Source organism: Sesamum indicum, linkage group LG1 (genome assembly GCF_000512975.1).
Source record: "Sesamum indicum cultivar Zhongzhi No. 13 linkage group LG1, S_indicum_v1.0, whole genome shotgun sequence".
NCBI lineage: Eukaryota > Viridiplantae > Streptophyta > Magnoliopsida > Lamiales > Pedaliaceae > Sesamum > Sesamum indicum.
In genome coordinates this window covers 8,893,918-8,910,031 of record NC_026145.1, presented here as the reverse complement: position 1 = coordinate 8,910,031, position 16,114 = coordinate 8,893,918, and the positions used below count along the sequence as shown (strand labels likewise).

Here is a 16,114-nt window from a genome sequence, read left to right as displayed (position 1 = left end):
TACACGTAACTTGTATATATTAAATAAAATAAAAAATTTAATAAAAATTTGAAATAGAAAATCAATGTGTTTATAATCTATATTTAGTCCCTAAATCCTCCAAGTCAAAGAAATTAATTAATACATTATGTTTGATGATAGCTAGGCAATCCAACTACTTTCTACTTAATTTGACAATAATTAGGCTCATCTTTATCTAAGAATACAAAACTATCTAATTATTTTGAATTTTATTATGAAATTTTGATATGTAATTTAGATAAGGAGGATTGATTTACTTTCTTTTATTTTTTGAGGTGAAAGCGATGAATTATTATTTTTTGAGTACATTAACGATTATCAATATCAAGAAACTATATCTAATCAACAACTTTTATTAAAGTAAAATAACATTTCACAAATTGATAGGGTTGAACTCATAATCTTACAAGACTTCAATTCCGTCAATTGAACTAGGCTTAATTGGCAATTTTCCCTTTTATGCTTTGTTATTTAAATAAGGGGGACAAAAAGGTAACATTAAAATGCGATTCAACAATTCTTAAACCACCTTCCTTGAAGTCGTAAAAGCGCTTTTATAGCCATAGTACTCTCATCTCCCTCTCCGGTCTGCATTCACGACTTTTGAAGATCATGATATTATACATATATATATATATATACATATATATATATATGACTATGTAGTTTTGTAGTATGGAAACCAAAAGTATTTATATACTAACTGAATAAGAAAAAAAAACTACCAAAAGGTAGTTATGAAAAATGATGGTGAGTGGGGAAGTTAAAAATAATTATTCAATTCAAAAAATTAATATACCAATAAATTGAAGACACCAGTAGGGTACTTTTCAATTATATAGATATAAAATTAAGGATAAATTGCAACGAGCTCCTTTGAAATTTGACATAATTATTAACACTCCTAGATTTTCGAAAAATTACCAATAACGTGTTGACATTTGATAAAATTATGTAATCCTTGGATCGGATCATAAAATTATCAATTTTGCCCTTTTTTTTTCATTTAAACAAAGTTGAAAAATTAAAAGAAAAGGGAGGGAGGGGGGGCAAAGAGGATAGAAAAAAATTAAAAATTGTTAAAAAAAGAAAAGTGGTTCACTTAGTCCAAAAAAATTAAAAAATAAATAAAATTATAATTTATAATATCCACAAAGATATTTTTATCAATTTATTATAAAAATAGATGAAAAACTAACGAATTGTGGGCAGTCGTTAATCAGAGGTATTAGTATTATTCCAAACAACACGCAAGAGCATACTTTTAGTTATATAAAATTTTAAGAAAAACTTATTATATATAATTTACCCCTAAACACTAACATAAGTAGGGACATTAAGTATATTAGTACTGGTAGTGTGTTTATATGACTAATGTGAACTAAGTAGTGGCACCAAACTACCAAAGTTGTTTAACCAAAACAGCAACTCAAAATGAGCCTTCCCATATAAATACAACAGTATTGCTATTTCCATGCATAACAGCTCAAACTCTTGCAACCTCTTCATATGGCTAAAGGGCCATCCCCCTTGATCCCACTCCTTATGGTGGTGGCCTTAGGCCTCCTCCTCCGCGGCACCTCCTTCCCCACCAATCTCGGTCTTCCTTCCGTCACGGAGGCGGAATCTGCAGTCTTTATGTGTTTTTTCTGCATACCCCTTCTGGTGATCCTCGCGATGTATTCCACCACCCAAACGACCGTGCTGCCTCTTGCTCTCGTTCTCGTCACCTACACGGTCAGCACGATGCTGCTCGGCCCTCTCATGCTGATTCTGATCGTGTACTTAGCCGGTGCGTGCTTGCCTTATTTTGGATGCAACGGGGAGGATCTGGGGTGGGGGTGCTTGTTGATAGTCGTGTTTGTTTTGCTGCAATGGGCGTTCTTTGAGGAGGGGCGACAGTCGGGAGCGTTGGTGGTGGCTGTAGTGATATTCTTTTATTACTATTTTAGCTCTTGAATTGTCGGGGTGGTGCACTTCTCATGTGACGACTGTATATAGTTGGGCAAGAAAAGCTTACAGCAGAATCATAGACGGTGGTGTTGTGACTAACATTTTTAGAGATTGTGATGAGATGGAATTTGAGAAGAAAAATCGAGGGTGAATTGCAAGGAACTCTCTTTAAATTTTGCAAAATTATTAAATACACCTCATTGTTTGAAAAATTATCAATACTTTATAATTTTTCGTTTAAAAACTAGCTCAGCCCGTTAGGTTTCTATCCATTTTTTGTGGTCAATAAACCAGAATGCTCTTCTGGACCATGAATTATAATTTTACTTATTTTTCAAAATTTTATGAAATTTTTGTATGGATTAAGTGGATAATTTTTATTCACTTTTTTAAAAAAATTCTATCCATTTCGTCTTATTTGTTTACAAATTTTATTTTTATTTTTTTTAAAAAAAATCGTATAGCAAACACAAAGTTAACAATTTCAAGACCTCGTTGAAAGATTATATAATTTCATAAAACATCACGGGTATATTCGTAATTCTTTAAACTACGAAGGGTATTCATAATTATATCAAATTTCAAGAGTGGTCGTTGAATTTGCTTTGCATTTTATTGTTAATTTATGTTTATTAATCTTAACCTAAAAAGAAAAGATACAAAATTCCTTACTCTAAAGTACATATCTATGGTTAAAATGCAGTTAATGACTTATTAAGAGCGACAATTATAGTTTTGTTGAATAATTGCTTCTCCATTATTTTCACCTAATTAGATCTCCTCTTTCTGGCCTACTTCCCCCTTCCATTGTTCTTTAATATATCACCTAATCATACAATTCCTATAATTTGGTTATGAAAGGAAAGCACTTTCACGAGCTCAATTTGGCCCGACATTTGCATTATTAATTACGAGATAATTAATTTTGAAATATTTGATTTTAAAGAAAAATGATAATGGTGTCGGATTCTCAATTTTAATGATTGATTACATAACTGCACATTCCAAAAACAAGTCTCATGTCAAGTGGGGTTTTCTTGTTTTATTTCTTCCTCCCAATTTAAGGAGGATCAGTGCTGATTCCCAACTACCTTCCAAACGACTCAAACCCATACCAAAGTCATAGATGCAAGGTGCAAGGTGTTTCTTGCCAATAGATCACATTGTCTTGTCTTAGTCTCATGTCAAGTGGTTTGGTAATAGGATTAAAAATAACTGCAGTTGGATTGAAAGCTATTAATTATAAGTTTTACTGCTTTAGGGTAAAGTATATTGACATACCTTGAAATTAGATCAAAATATACAAATCTACTGTAATTATCTAACTTTTATTACAACATAGTTTTTATATAATGTAATTCTAAAAGTGACTGTGAAAAAATGGGTCAAACGGTATACAAATTTGCATTTGCGCTTGAAATGCAAGTTTGAACTGCTCAATCCGAGGGCCAAATGAGCACACAATACAATATATTCATTTCTAAGTTTCATTCAAGGACAAAGGGTCCTTTTAGTCTAAACCGAAATTTTATTTCAAACTTTACTGCATCTTCTATTTTATTTAATATATATATATATATATATATATATACACTTCAAGCGTATGAAAATTATATTAGTTAACTTATTTGAAGAAAGACTTTTTATACATGACGGGTATATTAAATAAGATTAAATCAAAATACAAACACTTTTGCATTTTCAAAATTACAGTTACACCCCCTGAGGGTAGACCCTTTTGTAAAATTGCAGGTACACCACCAAAGGGGTATTAATGTAATATTTTTAAAAAGTATTTGTGTAAGTTTTATCTTTAAAGAAATGGTATAATATAATACTAAGGAGTGTAGTTATAATTTTACAAATAAAAAAATACAATAGTATTTGGGATAGAGAATTTCTACAGCAACAATGAAATTACTATGTTATCCATCTTCTAACTTCTTCTATACATAGTTATGATCCAATGTCTAAATTATTAATTTATCAATTAATCAATATCACTTCAAATTAATAAAATTACATGGTCCCGATATTATTAATTGGGTTAAGTACATTTTGCACCCCTGAACTATGCATTTTGTCTCATTTACACCCCTAAAGTATGAAAGGTAACAAAAACACCCCTAACAAAATAATTTGGCATTGATAAGACAAAAATGCTCTTCTCACTTACCTCTATACTTTTTTATTCTATTTTTTAAAATATATTTTATTAAAATATCTCTCCCAAGCTATTTTTAGTGATCTAAAATTTTACTCATATTTTATTTTAAAAATAATATTTATAATTTTTTATTAATTGTGGAACACAAAAAAAATATTTATAAGCTCAATATATGTAAATATATTTTACAAAGTAAATAAATTATGTTAAAGAGTACATGTAAAAATGTGCCAATACATAATGCCTATAATATTATAGAAAAAGTATGTTATATAACATATACATTTTTATTCAATTACATATCCACATAATAAAAATATATCATATCATTACTTAAAAAATAAAGAATATTATATATTAATTATATATATTCTACAGTATATTTATATTCTATGTAATATTTTAAATTTATATTGATAATTTATTTTTCAAAAAAATGCAATACATATAACAACACAGACAAAAATTATGTACATTTTTAACCAGTTGTATAAAAAATATAAGAATTGTAAATTTATGAAGTTTATATATATTCTATACTTCGTATAAAAATTATAAACTTTGAGTAGTATTTATTTTTAAAAAAAAATTATAATAATTCAGATTATATTTAGGAGAATGATGATAATAGAGATATTTCAGGGGTGTAATTAATAAGGGTATTTTCATCATAAAAAAATTAATGTATATGACGGGGGGTGCCATTTTGTTACGTTTTATAATTTAGGGGTGTAAATGTACTTTATGTATAGTACAAAAATACAAAATGTATTTAAATTATTAATTTATAAAGATTTTACTGTATCTTATACCTCCCTCTCAATTTCTTAACAATGAAATTTCTTTATTACCCTCAATATTATTTTTATTTCCCATTAAACTAAATAAAGTGATCAACCTTAACTAAGTAGCATATGATCCTGCCTATAAAAGTGCAGAAAAAAATAAAAAAATATTTATATAATTGGATAAAGTTTTAGAATACAAAAAGTCAGTAATTTCCATATCAGTCTCTTGCAGTGAATATTAAACATTACAAGGTACAATGATTTATTTTATTTATTTATATAAGTAGCACAATATCAACAAAAAAATTTAATTAAATTAATTTCTTTACAGGGTATTTAATTATTTGGCATTATAATAAATTTAGTTCACTATATAGTTCGCGCCAGTGGATTAATTTCTTCAGTGATATCCAAGTGGAGCTGGATATTCCTTCAGCTCGTGCCCTTGACATTGGATGTCCTGCAAATTACAAAATTAAGTTAATACAAACATTATTTAAAAAAAATAATAATAAGTTTTCGCAACATTGTACATAACCACGGCTTAAAAATCATAACAAATCAATCACAGTTAAATAAAATCGAAGCAAAAATTAATTTTTACCACGTTAAGCATTTTTGTCATAACTAATATTTTGGCCATATTTACAAAAATAACGGCTAACGAACCGTTGCGAACTCGTGGTTGATTTATATTTGCTACGGTTCTTTTGTTTTGGTTATAGTAATTAACCGTAGCGAAAATTCATACTTTTTTCTAGTGAAAATAGTATTTTAATTTTCTTTTTTTTTTATTATTTTTATTTTAACTACATTAAATAATAAAAACACCCTCCCCATAATATTCTCTTTAGATTGAGGGATTTGTTGTCAATATAACGAATATTATTGACAACATATTCATGAACCAAAAACATTATTGCAAAGTGTATTGATGTATTTATTTAAATAATACGCATTTTCTTCTATAATTTAATCATAGTTTAAGACGATATAAATATAATTATTAATGATAAGAATTTCTTACCGATGCAAAATGATTAAGGTCACGGTGGTGCGCCTCATCGGCCCTGATGACCGTGACGACATCTTTCAGTGTCGAATTGGGTGGCAGCCGCCAGTAGTCGATGGCGATGGCAGGGGCGGGTCTGTTCTCTACGAGGCCCTTTTCCAAATCAATCAAAAACTCTGTGTACGAATTGACTGCCTCTTCTTCGAGGTAGCCTACTATCCGATGTGCTAGTTTGGGAGACAACACATAGGCCAGGAAATATGCATTGAAAAATACACCTTGTACCGCAAAGACAAGCGCCCTCTCGTACCATTCCGGCTGCGACAACTCTAAGAATGTCATGAGGTGCATCCTCTCGTTCTCTGCCTCTTCTAGGAGGGCTTTGATCCAGCCACCACTGTGCTCGAACCGCCTCAGCGACTTGCAGTGCAGCAGCAGGGCACAGCCGCCACGGTCTCTAGCAGCATGGCGTGACACATGTGCCGTCTCTGTAATTATTTAATATTTGAAATGATCATGGAACGAATAATTGAACCAATTGAGAAGAATTAGAGGGGGAAAAAACAAAAGAATAATGACCTGAAAGAACAAGTATGTGGGGTACTTGAGAGCCTGGACAGTCCAATAAGCAAACTTGTCCATGAATGTCTTTGTCTCATGGTGCTTCTTCACATCAATTGAAGTATCTGCTTCATATGTCTCCCATGGCTGTCACCAATTGCAAATATTGATCAATTAATTAATCAAGAATCACAAAAATGCATCATATTTTAATTTCATTTTACAAAGTCAACATACCCGAAAGCAGTTCCATCGCCAGGGCGAGCCGTCTTCCTTGATTACCTTAGGTGGCTCCACCCCCCAGTAGCTGCTCACGACAGCCTTGCCACCGCGATCATCCTCATTCTCATTGTCGGAGCCCAATTTTGGCACCGATTTTTCCTCTCTTGCACCATTGGAGGCAACCGTGCTCCAATACCTAGCTTCAAGAACATAGGCCCTAGGAGCTCCATAATTCATAAATCTTGCTCCCAAAATCTTGAAAGCACCATTGGCACCCACGTTACTCGTAAACGTGGTTGTCGAGAACAGCCTGGAGCTTTCCGTCTGCCCAACAAGCAGCTTGGAAATCAGTGCAGCTGCACGACGACTCATTGGATACCTTAATAATAAAATGATTTGAATTTGAAAAAAAAAAAAAGAAAAACAAACTCGAAATATTTGATCTTAATCTTAGGATTTTGTTTGAAGTTTATAACTCTGGTGTGATGATGCAAAAGGGTTTAGGAGTTTATATATAGTGTAGTTTTAGCTTCACATGCTTTCTTACACTTTTTTAATTCAAATTGACTACTGGAAGGGAGTGAAAATTGCATCTGATGTCTTGAAAGATTGGTCAACTTGATTGGATTAGACTTTTAAGAGGGAGTGGTCTCGACCGGTCTCAGGGTCGCGATCGAAATTCTAGTCCTCAAGTTGGACCCGTTTCCTAATAAAAATTGAAGATATTAAAATTTATGCAGTATAATTCTTTATTACAAATTAATATATATATATATATTATGTGTAAAATATATTTTCTGAATATATAGACATATAATTAATTTTATGCACGTAATGAATATATATTAAATAAAGTATAAGATGTAATTTTGTTTTATAATAAAATATTTAGAATAAAAATTCATAAATTACTAAAGAATTGGTAAAAAATGATGATTGATATAAACTTTCAAACTCATAGTTCAATGTATAATATTAATCTTGTTATCATACTATTGCATGTTCATTAGGTTCTTATATAATTCAATAAATATTAAATTATTAGTTGTCACAAAGTATAGTTGGAGATTTACTATAAAAAAAAAAAAAAAAAACTTTTCAAGTTTAAAATATTTTCTATATCAAAGGGAAAAAATTGAGAATAATTAGGGTAATTACAGCTACCTCTTCTGAGGTTCGATATACCCCTCAAATGAAAAATAATTATGCAATCCTTAGACGATAAATTAAAATTACTATTTTACCCTTACTTTTATTTTATTTTTTTTATAAATAAAACATTTGAAAGAATATAAAAGAAAAATAAGGGTGGGTAAGGAAATAATTCATTAAGATTATTAATTCGTAAAAATATTTTATAAAATTCTAAAAAGTATGTTAAATTAGATGAAAACTTAACGAAATTGGCTCGTTGTTCGAAGGATGTTAAATTCAAAGGAATACTTATAATTTTTTGAACAATGAGAAAGTATTTATAATTATACCAAATTTTAGAAAATGTGTCTGTAAATTATAAAAATAAATAAATAAATAAATATTTATACTTTTGACCAAGTACATACATTTCCAACAAAGCATAAGCCGAACAATCTGGAAATGACTTTTGAAAAGTATAGCATAATTGGGGGGCACGTCAAGACACAACTCCACCAATAATTGTTGAATTCATCTTAGACAGAATTAATAATTTTTGTCTGGTTGAGACACCGTAAAAAATATAATATTTAATTATAATTAAAAATTAATAATTATAACAAAAAATTATTGGTTATGGTCAAGTAGTAGTTGTTGATTATGATTTTTACGAATATGACTAATGCATTTGTAATAGTTAAAACTCATGACAAAAACAATTTTTTCACTGAATAAGTTGAATATTTCCATCAATTTTTGTTTAATTATGACTAATAATAATTATTTACCACGATTTTAATTCATAACCAATAGTTTTTTTTTTTTTTTCTAGTGTGAGTTGCAATTTCGTGGAAACTGTGTTTCGGACAAAGAAATGAAGAAAACAAATAAAAGAAAAAAGATGCATGTTCTTATAATAGACTCTCTATGGTTTGAAATATTATATTTAGTATTATTGAGGTTTGCTTCAGTCTAACAAATACGTTCTGCATTAGTTAAAATTCACTGGATCTGTTGATTAGAAAAAAAAAAACTGAATGAAAATATATATTTACCATCAATTAACTTATTACTGACTTTTTGCAGATACAACGGATTTTTTTCTAGCTAATGAAGACACATGTATTAATGTGTGGAGATGTATACGGGTAATTTGATCATAGGTTATTCTAATACCGCTGTACCAATTTGTTTATTGTGTCGATAATATTTTAAATTAATTTTTTAAAAATATAATTTATTATTTTATATATTTTATTTTTATTTATAATTAGGGATGACAAATGGACGGATTGGGTTGGGTCCAATATTGGTTGGGTTTGAAATGGATTTGAATTAACGGGTTGAAAAATGAGTTGGGTTGCAAATGAATCGGGTTGGATCAATGATACTTATTGTTATATTTAATGTTTACAAAATTCAAACTTTTAGATAATAATAAGATGACAATATTTTTAATACAACTTGCAATATAATATAATTAAATTGTATTCTTCATTATTTATGGAAAGGCGTTAGGTTACATTAAAGATTGATTTGTTAAATATAAAATAAAAAGCTCGTAAAATATTATGAAATATCACATTTTTCGAAACAAATCATGAGTTGAATAGCTGCGTAATCGATTTCTCATAATTATTTCTAAAATTGAATTGTGAATTTTTAATCTCAATAGTAATAGTACATGTTAGTTCATTATAAAAACATATTAAATATTGATATTTGATATGTTTATTGAAATTTATAATATAGTTGTATACTGTCAATTTATTAAAAAAAATGATTACATATGAATTGCAAGTTTTTACTATTTTATAAATTCCTTCACTTCCCTTTAATTTGCCTCTCATTAATTTAATAATTTACTAAATAATATTTTGAAATTTTTGTTTCTCATAAAAAAATATGAAAAATTAGAAATGTAAAAATAGTTAGTAATATATAGTATAATTAAATTAATTCTAATGAATTTAAAATCCATTACAAACCCCTATACATCACTAATCTACGTAAAATTTATCGTCAATTTTCACTTAGAACCCATCACCAATTCACTTAAAACTCATCACCAACCAATATAGAACTCATAATGAACTCATAAGTATAATTTATACTAATATCTTTCATCAATTGTGTTATATTTCTAAAACTATTTCTGATAAACTAATAGAAAATTAAACATGAAAAACCCGTTTAGGACCCATTAGAACCCTTATAGGACCTACAATTTATTTAATTTATTTAAATAAAATTTTATTGGACTCATATTAAAAAATGTTAAACCCGACCCAATTCAAAATTAATTAGGTTGGAACCATGGGTTTCCACCCATATTGCCACCCCTATTTATAATACATTTTAACGTAAAAAAATTTATAATATGCACATAGAAATGACGTATTAGGGGGACTAATATAAGAATACAAGAACTGGTGGGGAGGGTGGGGATTGTTCCCTATGCAAACTTCCGGTTGTTCAAATCAGTGGTTGATGTTTTCGATAGTTTATTAATAAAAGAGTGATAAACGGATAGTTGATTTAACTTTAGAATTGGTATTTATAGGAAGGTATTATGGTATGAAAAGGGTGTGGAGTCAGCATCTATCGCACGTGTCTAGTCATTTAACAGTCCATATTTTGAGTTGCCAATTCAACCCGGCCGTGTCTGAACAAAGTGAACGAATCTTGATTTATTTAGACATTTTATTCATTTTTTATGGGCTTTTTAAGTATTTTACTAATTTCAACTACATCGACTTCAATGTAATTGACATTTTGTCAGTTCAAGTCGCACCAAATGTGGATATATAGTCTATTTTTTACCTAATATAAATCTATGGAAACCGGCAAATTACTTGACCTATTAGATACGATATAAGATGTACATACAAGTTGCATTTCCTATGGATTAAAATTTCTATCTCAAATCTTGTTATATTTTCTAGTCTAATTAATATGTATATATTATGTGTGCAAATATTACATTATTTATTTTATTTAAGAAATTATTATATATCTTATAGAAGATACGGCATGATTTAAAATAAAAAATTTAATCAACAAAGCTTGTTTTCTCTTTTCTAACCCGACAGGCCCAAAGAATGAGCTCGATAAAGTAAGATGAATCATCACACATCAAGGATGACATGTCATATGGGTGGTCGATATCATGTGCTATGTAAACTATAAAATATTCAACTAATTCTAAGTAGTTCGGTTGAAATCAATTCCTCAAGCAGGAGGTCAGCTGATTGCGGATCTCAAATTGACTTGACAAGACCCCTTCAAACAGTCACAACTCTCTCAATATAAGTTCAAATAGTAAATTATTTTTTTGTTATTTAGCTAATACGTGCATCATTTGGACGATGTATTATTTTCCATAACTATTCCTAGGATCTTACTCTACGGATGCCCATTTTTCTAATATATTCTCTCATCCTCATCTTCTCCCAATTTTCAAGCTACTTTTAACTCACTTTTTTCACTTCATACAAATTATACTACTTTATCATCATATTCAGCCATTATTCTCATATCATTTCGAGTTTTTCTTTTTGTTTCTTTGTTAAAAATACTACATAATGTTTGAATTTGTTTTTCTGAGTGTTTTGATGTGTTTTATGGAGATAGAGAGAGAAAAATAAAGATAAATAAGTGTGTGTTAGAGATAGTATATATGTTTTGAATTTATTTTTGGAGATAATTTAAAATAAGTATTATATATTTAATGTTGTATTTTGAGAGACAAAAATTACTATTTATTATCAAATCATGTCTTTTATATATATATATATGTATGTGTGTATATATATATATATGTATTTATGATAAAACAGTTAAAAACAACTAAATAAGGTGTTTTTGAATGATGACAAACATTGGATGTGTTTTGATCTGTCTCGAAAATAATTTAAAAATAAAAACAAACATATTGCTAATATCTTAAGTATCAAAATGCTAATCTTTATTTTGCAGCTCAATCCTCATTTGATTTTAAGATATTGGTAAAATCTTTTGTCCCTTGTGGGGCGATTGGACCCGGCAAGCCTCATACTTCATTCAACATAAACACACCATGTGTATTAAAATGACATTAAGTATTTTATTTAATATTTGATTTTACACACGTAACGTCTGTATATTAAATGAAGTAAAAAATATAACAGAGTTTAAATAATAATAACAATCCAAACCCAAAAAGAATTGTGGAGATTGCATGATAATCCATCACTACATATTGCCACAAATTCTAATTGAAATAGACATGTATAGAATCCCATGATTTGCTTTATCAAAATTAACATTTTTTATAATCATTTCATTAAAAAATATTTCAATACTATTGTTATTTATATCTTGAGTTAAATAAGTAGGAGAATTTTACCTTTTCTTTCTATAAATTAGTCACTCATAATTAATTAAGTAGAGTATTATTTCCCTCTCTCATGTTTTCACCTAAGAACCATAATGCATCGAATTTAAATAAACCTTTTCTTTTAAGTTCACCTAAGGCGCTGCGATATCGTGTAAATTTTGATAAATTTTAATATGTTATGCTGTCGTGTAATATGGTTGTGTCCTCCAACTTCATTAGTAATTTCTCGGAGAATTTTATTTACACTTACATATTCTACATAAAAATAACTTTATAAATTGAAATTAATGATATAAAAAAGTTTGTAGATTTAATTTATATATAAGATAACATGTGGTCTGAAAGTTTTAATATAAACCTAAAATATAGAGTTTTAAATTTATAAACGAATATACACTTTCAAAACCATTATTATCTCGTATTTATATGATTATTTAAAAAAAAATTTAAATTGGGCGTAGTGGGTTGGACCCATTTGGGTTTAAAATTTAGTCGGGCTGAGTTCCCGTCCCTCCCTCAAAAAAATGCATAGATTGGAATACAAATCTTGACGATAAAGTCATTACCATCTTAATTACAATACGAAGATATTGTACATTTAATGAAATAAATAGGATTCATTATCTAAGAAAAAGGATAATAAAAAAATAAGTATGATGGTTTGTTTCTTTGGGAAAATGTGCATAGAATGCCCTAATTCCCTAATTTTTCATGTGATTTATTCATTGCCATTTATTTAACAAATAGACTGAAATTTTAGGGCAATAATGTTATATTACTTGTACTGAAATAGGCACACCGAGGACTTGGAGATTAGGTACAAGCACCCACAGCGCCACGTACAGCTCTTTCACAGCCCAGTTTCAAATATTGAAAAGCTTTCCCCTCAAATTCAATTGAAACCAGAAGAAATTCAAATTCAATAATCGAGATGGAAACTGAAACGACACCGCGGTGGGTCAAATGCCGCTGAAGCAGCTGGTTGCCGTCGTTCACCGGAATTTCTGGTTTCTCCAGTCACATTCGCTGCTGCTTCCTCGCCTTCTCGGTTCAATTTCCCAATCCGTGTTTGGTTAATCTGTAAGCATTTATCTGTATCTGTATCTATGTGTATGTGTATCTATCTGTGTTTCTCGTAGTTATTGGTCTGTATGTGAAAGATTTTGGATGTTCCAGTTAACTGAACATTGTGCACGAATAAACTTTTAGTTTACTGGTATTTGGTGTCGAATTCTGTGTCCACATTTTCTGCAATCCTTTTAAACTACTTTAGGTTTGGAGGGGTAATGGTCCTTATGGATTTTGCTTTATTGACCTGTTTTAGTTTTCTGTCAAATTGAGGAGAAATGCAGTGAATGGTGCTCAAGTTAAGTTTCTTTTCGCTTTATTCAGGTGTATACTATTTTGGATTTGCAGTTAAAACTAGATCGACAGTATGTCACTGCTGAGTAGATTCTTTTACAAACGGCCTCCAGATGGCTTGCTCGAACTTGCTGAAAGAGTATATGGTAATATATGGGGCATCCGACCCCTCTGAAATTGAATTTATCCATTCAAGTGAAATATTTGTGTTCTACTTTAATGCATATTCATGAAAGAAATCCTATTTTATGCAGTTTTTGATTCGTGTTTCTCCACGGAAGTGCTACCGGAGGGAATATACCAGCTTTACTTGCATGAGATCGTTACTGAGTTACATGAAGAGTTCCCAGAATCCTCATTTCTTGCATTTAATTTCCGGGAAGGTGAGAAGAGGAGTCAATTTGCAGAGATATTGTGCGAGTATGATGTCACCGTTATGGATTATCCAAGGCAGTACGAGGGTTGCCCTATATTACCCTTATCATTAATTCACCACTTCCTTCGTGTTAGTGAGAGTTGGCTTTCTCTTGGGAATTGCCATAATGTAGTTTTGCTTCATTGTGAAAGAGGGGGCTGGCCACTACTTGCATTTGTGTTAGCTAGCTTCTTAGTTTTCAGGAAGTTGCATAGTGGTGAGAGAAAGACTCTTGAAATGGTTTATAGAGAAGGTCCAAGAGGCTTGTTGCAGTTATTGTCACCGTTGAATCCTTTTCCATCTCAGCTTCGATACCTGCAATACATTTCAAGAAGAAATTTATCCTCAGAGTGGCCTCCACCTGAGAGACCTCTTTCACTAGACTGTCTTATTCTTCGTGCAATTCCGAGGTTTGATAATCAGAAAGGGTGCAGACCTATTATCCGCGTTTATGGCAGAAATCTCCTTAGCAAGGATGGATTGTCAACCCAAATGCTTTATTCCATGCATAAGAAGGGCAGACATGTTCGCCATTATCGCCAAGTAAGAATTTCGATCCTTGATTTCTCTTACTTTTTGAAAAGTTCCTACAGTTCTTATCTATTAGAGGTGATGCTGAAACATCTCATGCAGAAGGACAGTGATGTAATCAAGATTGACATACAATGTCTAGTGCAAGGAGATGTGGTATTGGAGTGCGTCCATTTAGACTTAGATCCAGAAAGGGAAGTCATGATGTTCCGTATAATGTTTAATACAGCTTTTATTCGGTCTAATATTTTGATGCTCAACTGTGAGAACTTGGATGTCCTTTGGGATTCAAAGGCTCGGTTCCCTAAAGGCTTTCGGGCTGAGGTAAATTTTGCTCTTTGTTTCTCTTTTTCCAGAAACGATTCAATTATGCAATTAACATATGCAATTGGAGATTATTGTTATTACATTTCCCCAATATTTGATTTATAAATGGCAGGTACTATTTGGTGATGTTGAGAGCAGTTCTCCCCCCAGAGCCAACACTCCAATGTTAAATGGTGAGGAGAAAGGTGGACTCCCTATTGAAGCCTTCTCCAGGGTGCAAGAACTTTTCAATGGTGTAGATTGGGTTGATGCTAGCGATGATGCTGCTTTGTGGTTGCTTAAGCAATTGTCCACGATGAATGATGTCAAAGATTTATCCATGTTGCGTAGAATGAGTGGTTACTCATCACCTGTTGATTCCGAGGAAGAAAACAATGCATCTAGTGTGGCCGACAGTCTTGATTTTTTAGACTCGGAGAAAATCAGTGGACCAGAGTTCAATTTGCTAGATGATCGTTCATCCCTGGATTCTATATTGGAAGAAGTCTCTGATCTCAGACCCTTTGAGGATCAAGTGAAGCAAAGAATTTCAACCTTGACTGATTGTTCCCAGTCCATGACTGCTAGTGATAGACAGTTGGATGCTCTTGCTTCATCTGGATCTGCAAAGGATATGGAAGTTTCAGGTAATAAAATTTCACCTAATGCTTCCCCACCATTGCAGCCTTCAGTTCAGCCGTCATCTGTTTCTGATTTAACCACCTCTAAATCAATGTCAGACGGTTCACCAGCTCTTTCACCCCTGCCTCCTCCTTCTAGTAATGAATCTTGTCAATCACCTCATATTGATAATGGCGAAGGACATTCTCCACGTTCTTCCACTGGTTTGAGTAAAGAACCATCAATACCAGCTCCTCCTCCTCCCCCTCTACCTCCTCCTAGTTCAAGTAAAGAATTTCCTCCAACACCAACACCTCCTCCTCCTTCTGAAGTAACTTTTCCATCTCTAGCTCCTCCACCGCCCAACAAGAGTAAAATACCTACACCTCCCCCACCACCTCCACCTCCACCTCCACCTTCCTCTGAGCCAAGTCATTTATCTTTGTCAGCTACTCCAGCAACATCATTAACAGCTGTCAGTAATGTTAACATACCACCACCACCGCCTCCTCCACCTCCTCTACCCCTTTATGGAGTTCCTCAATTACACTCTCTTGAAGGTTCGCTGCAAGAACCAAAATCAATTGCTTCTTCCTCAACTACATGTGGTTTAGCAGCAGCTCTACCTCCACCTCCAAGTCGT

The 16,114-nt window shown here is 31.2% G+C and overlaps 2 protein-coding genes across 2 annotated transcripts in view; one reads left to right on the top strand and one right to left on the bottom strand.

Moving 5' to 3' along the window:
• Nucleotides 5,116–7,213, bottom strand: LOC105159718 (ubiquinol oxidase 2, mitochondrial). Its single transcript, XM_011076895.2, is given in 5 exon segments — nt 5,116–5,389; nt 5,957–6,378; nt 6,381–6,429; nt 6,521–6,649; nt 6,740–7,213. Coding segments are annotated over 5 exon segments (1,017 nt in total). The 5' UTR covers nt 7,097–7,213; the 3' UTR covers nt 5,116–5,329.
• The window catches only part of LOC105161855 (formin-like protein 14), a 13,343-nt gene continuing 10,264 nt past the window's right edge, over nt 13,036–16,114 (top strand). The window contains exons 1-5 of the mRNA XM_020694754.1: nt 13,036–13,316; nt 13,629–13,744; nt 13,853–14,556; nt 14,647–14,868; nt 14,984–16,112. Coding sequence (XP_020550413.1) covers nt 13,672–13,744; nt 13,853–14,556; nt 14,647–14,868; nt 14,984–16,112 — 2,128 coding nt within the window. The 5' untranslated portion in view covers nt 13,036–13,316; nt 13,629–13,671. The remainder of the gene's footprint in view (nt 13,317–13,628; nt 13,745–13,852; nt 14,557–14,646; nt 14,869–14,983; nt 16,113–16,114) is intronic.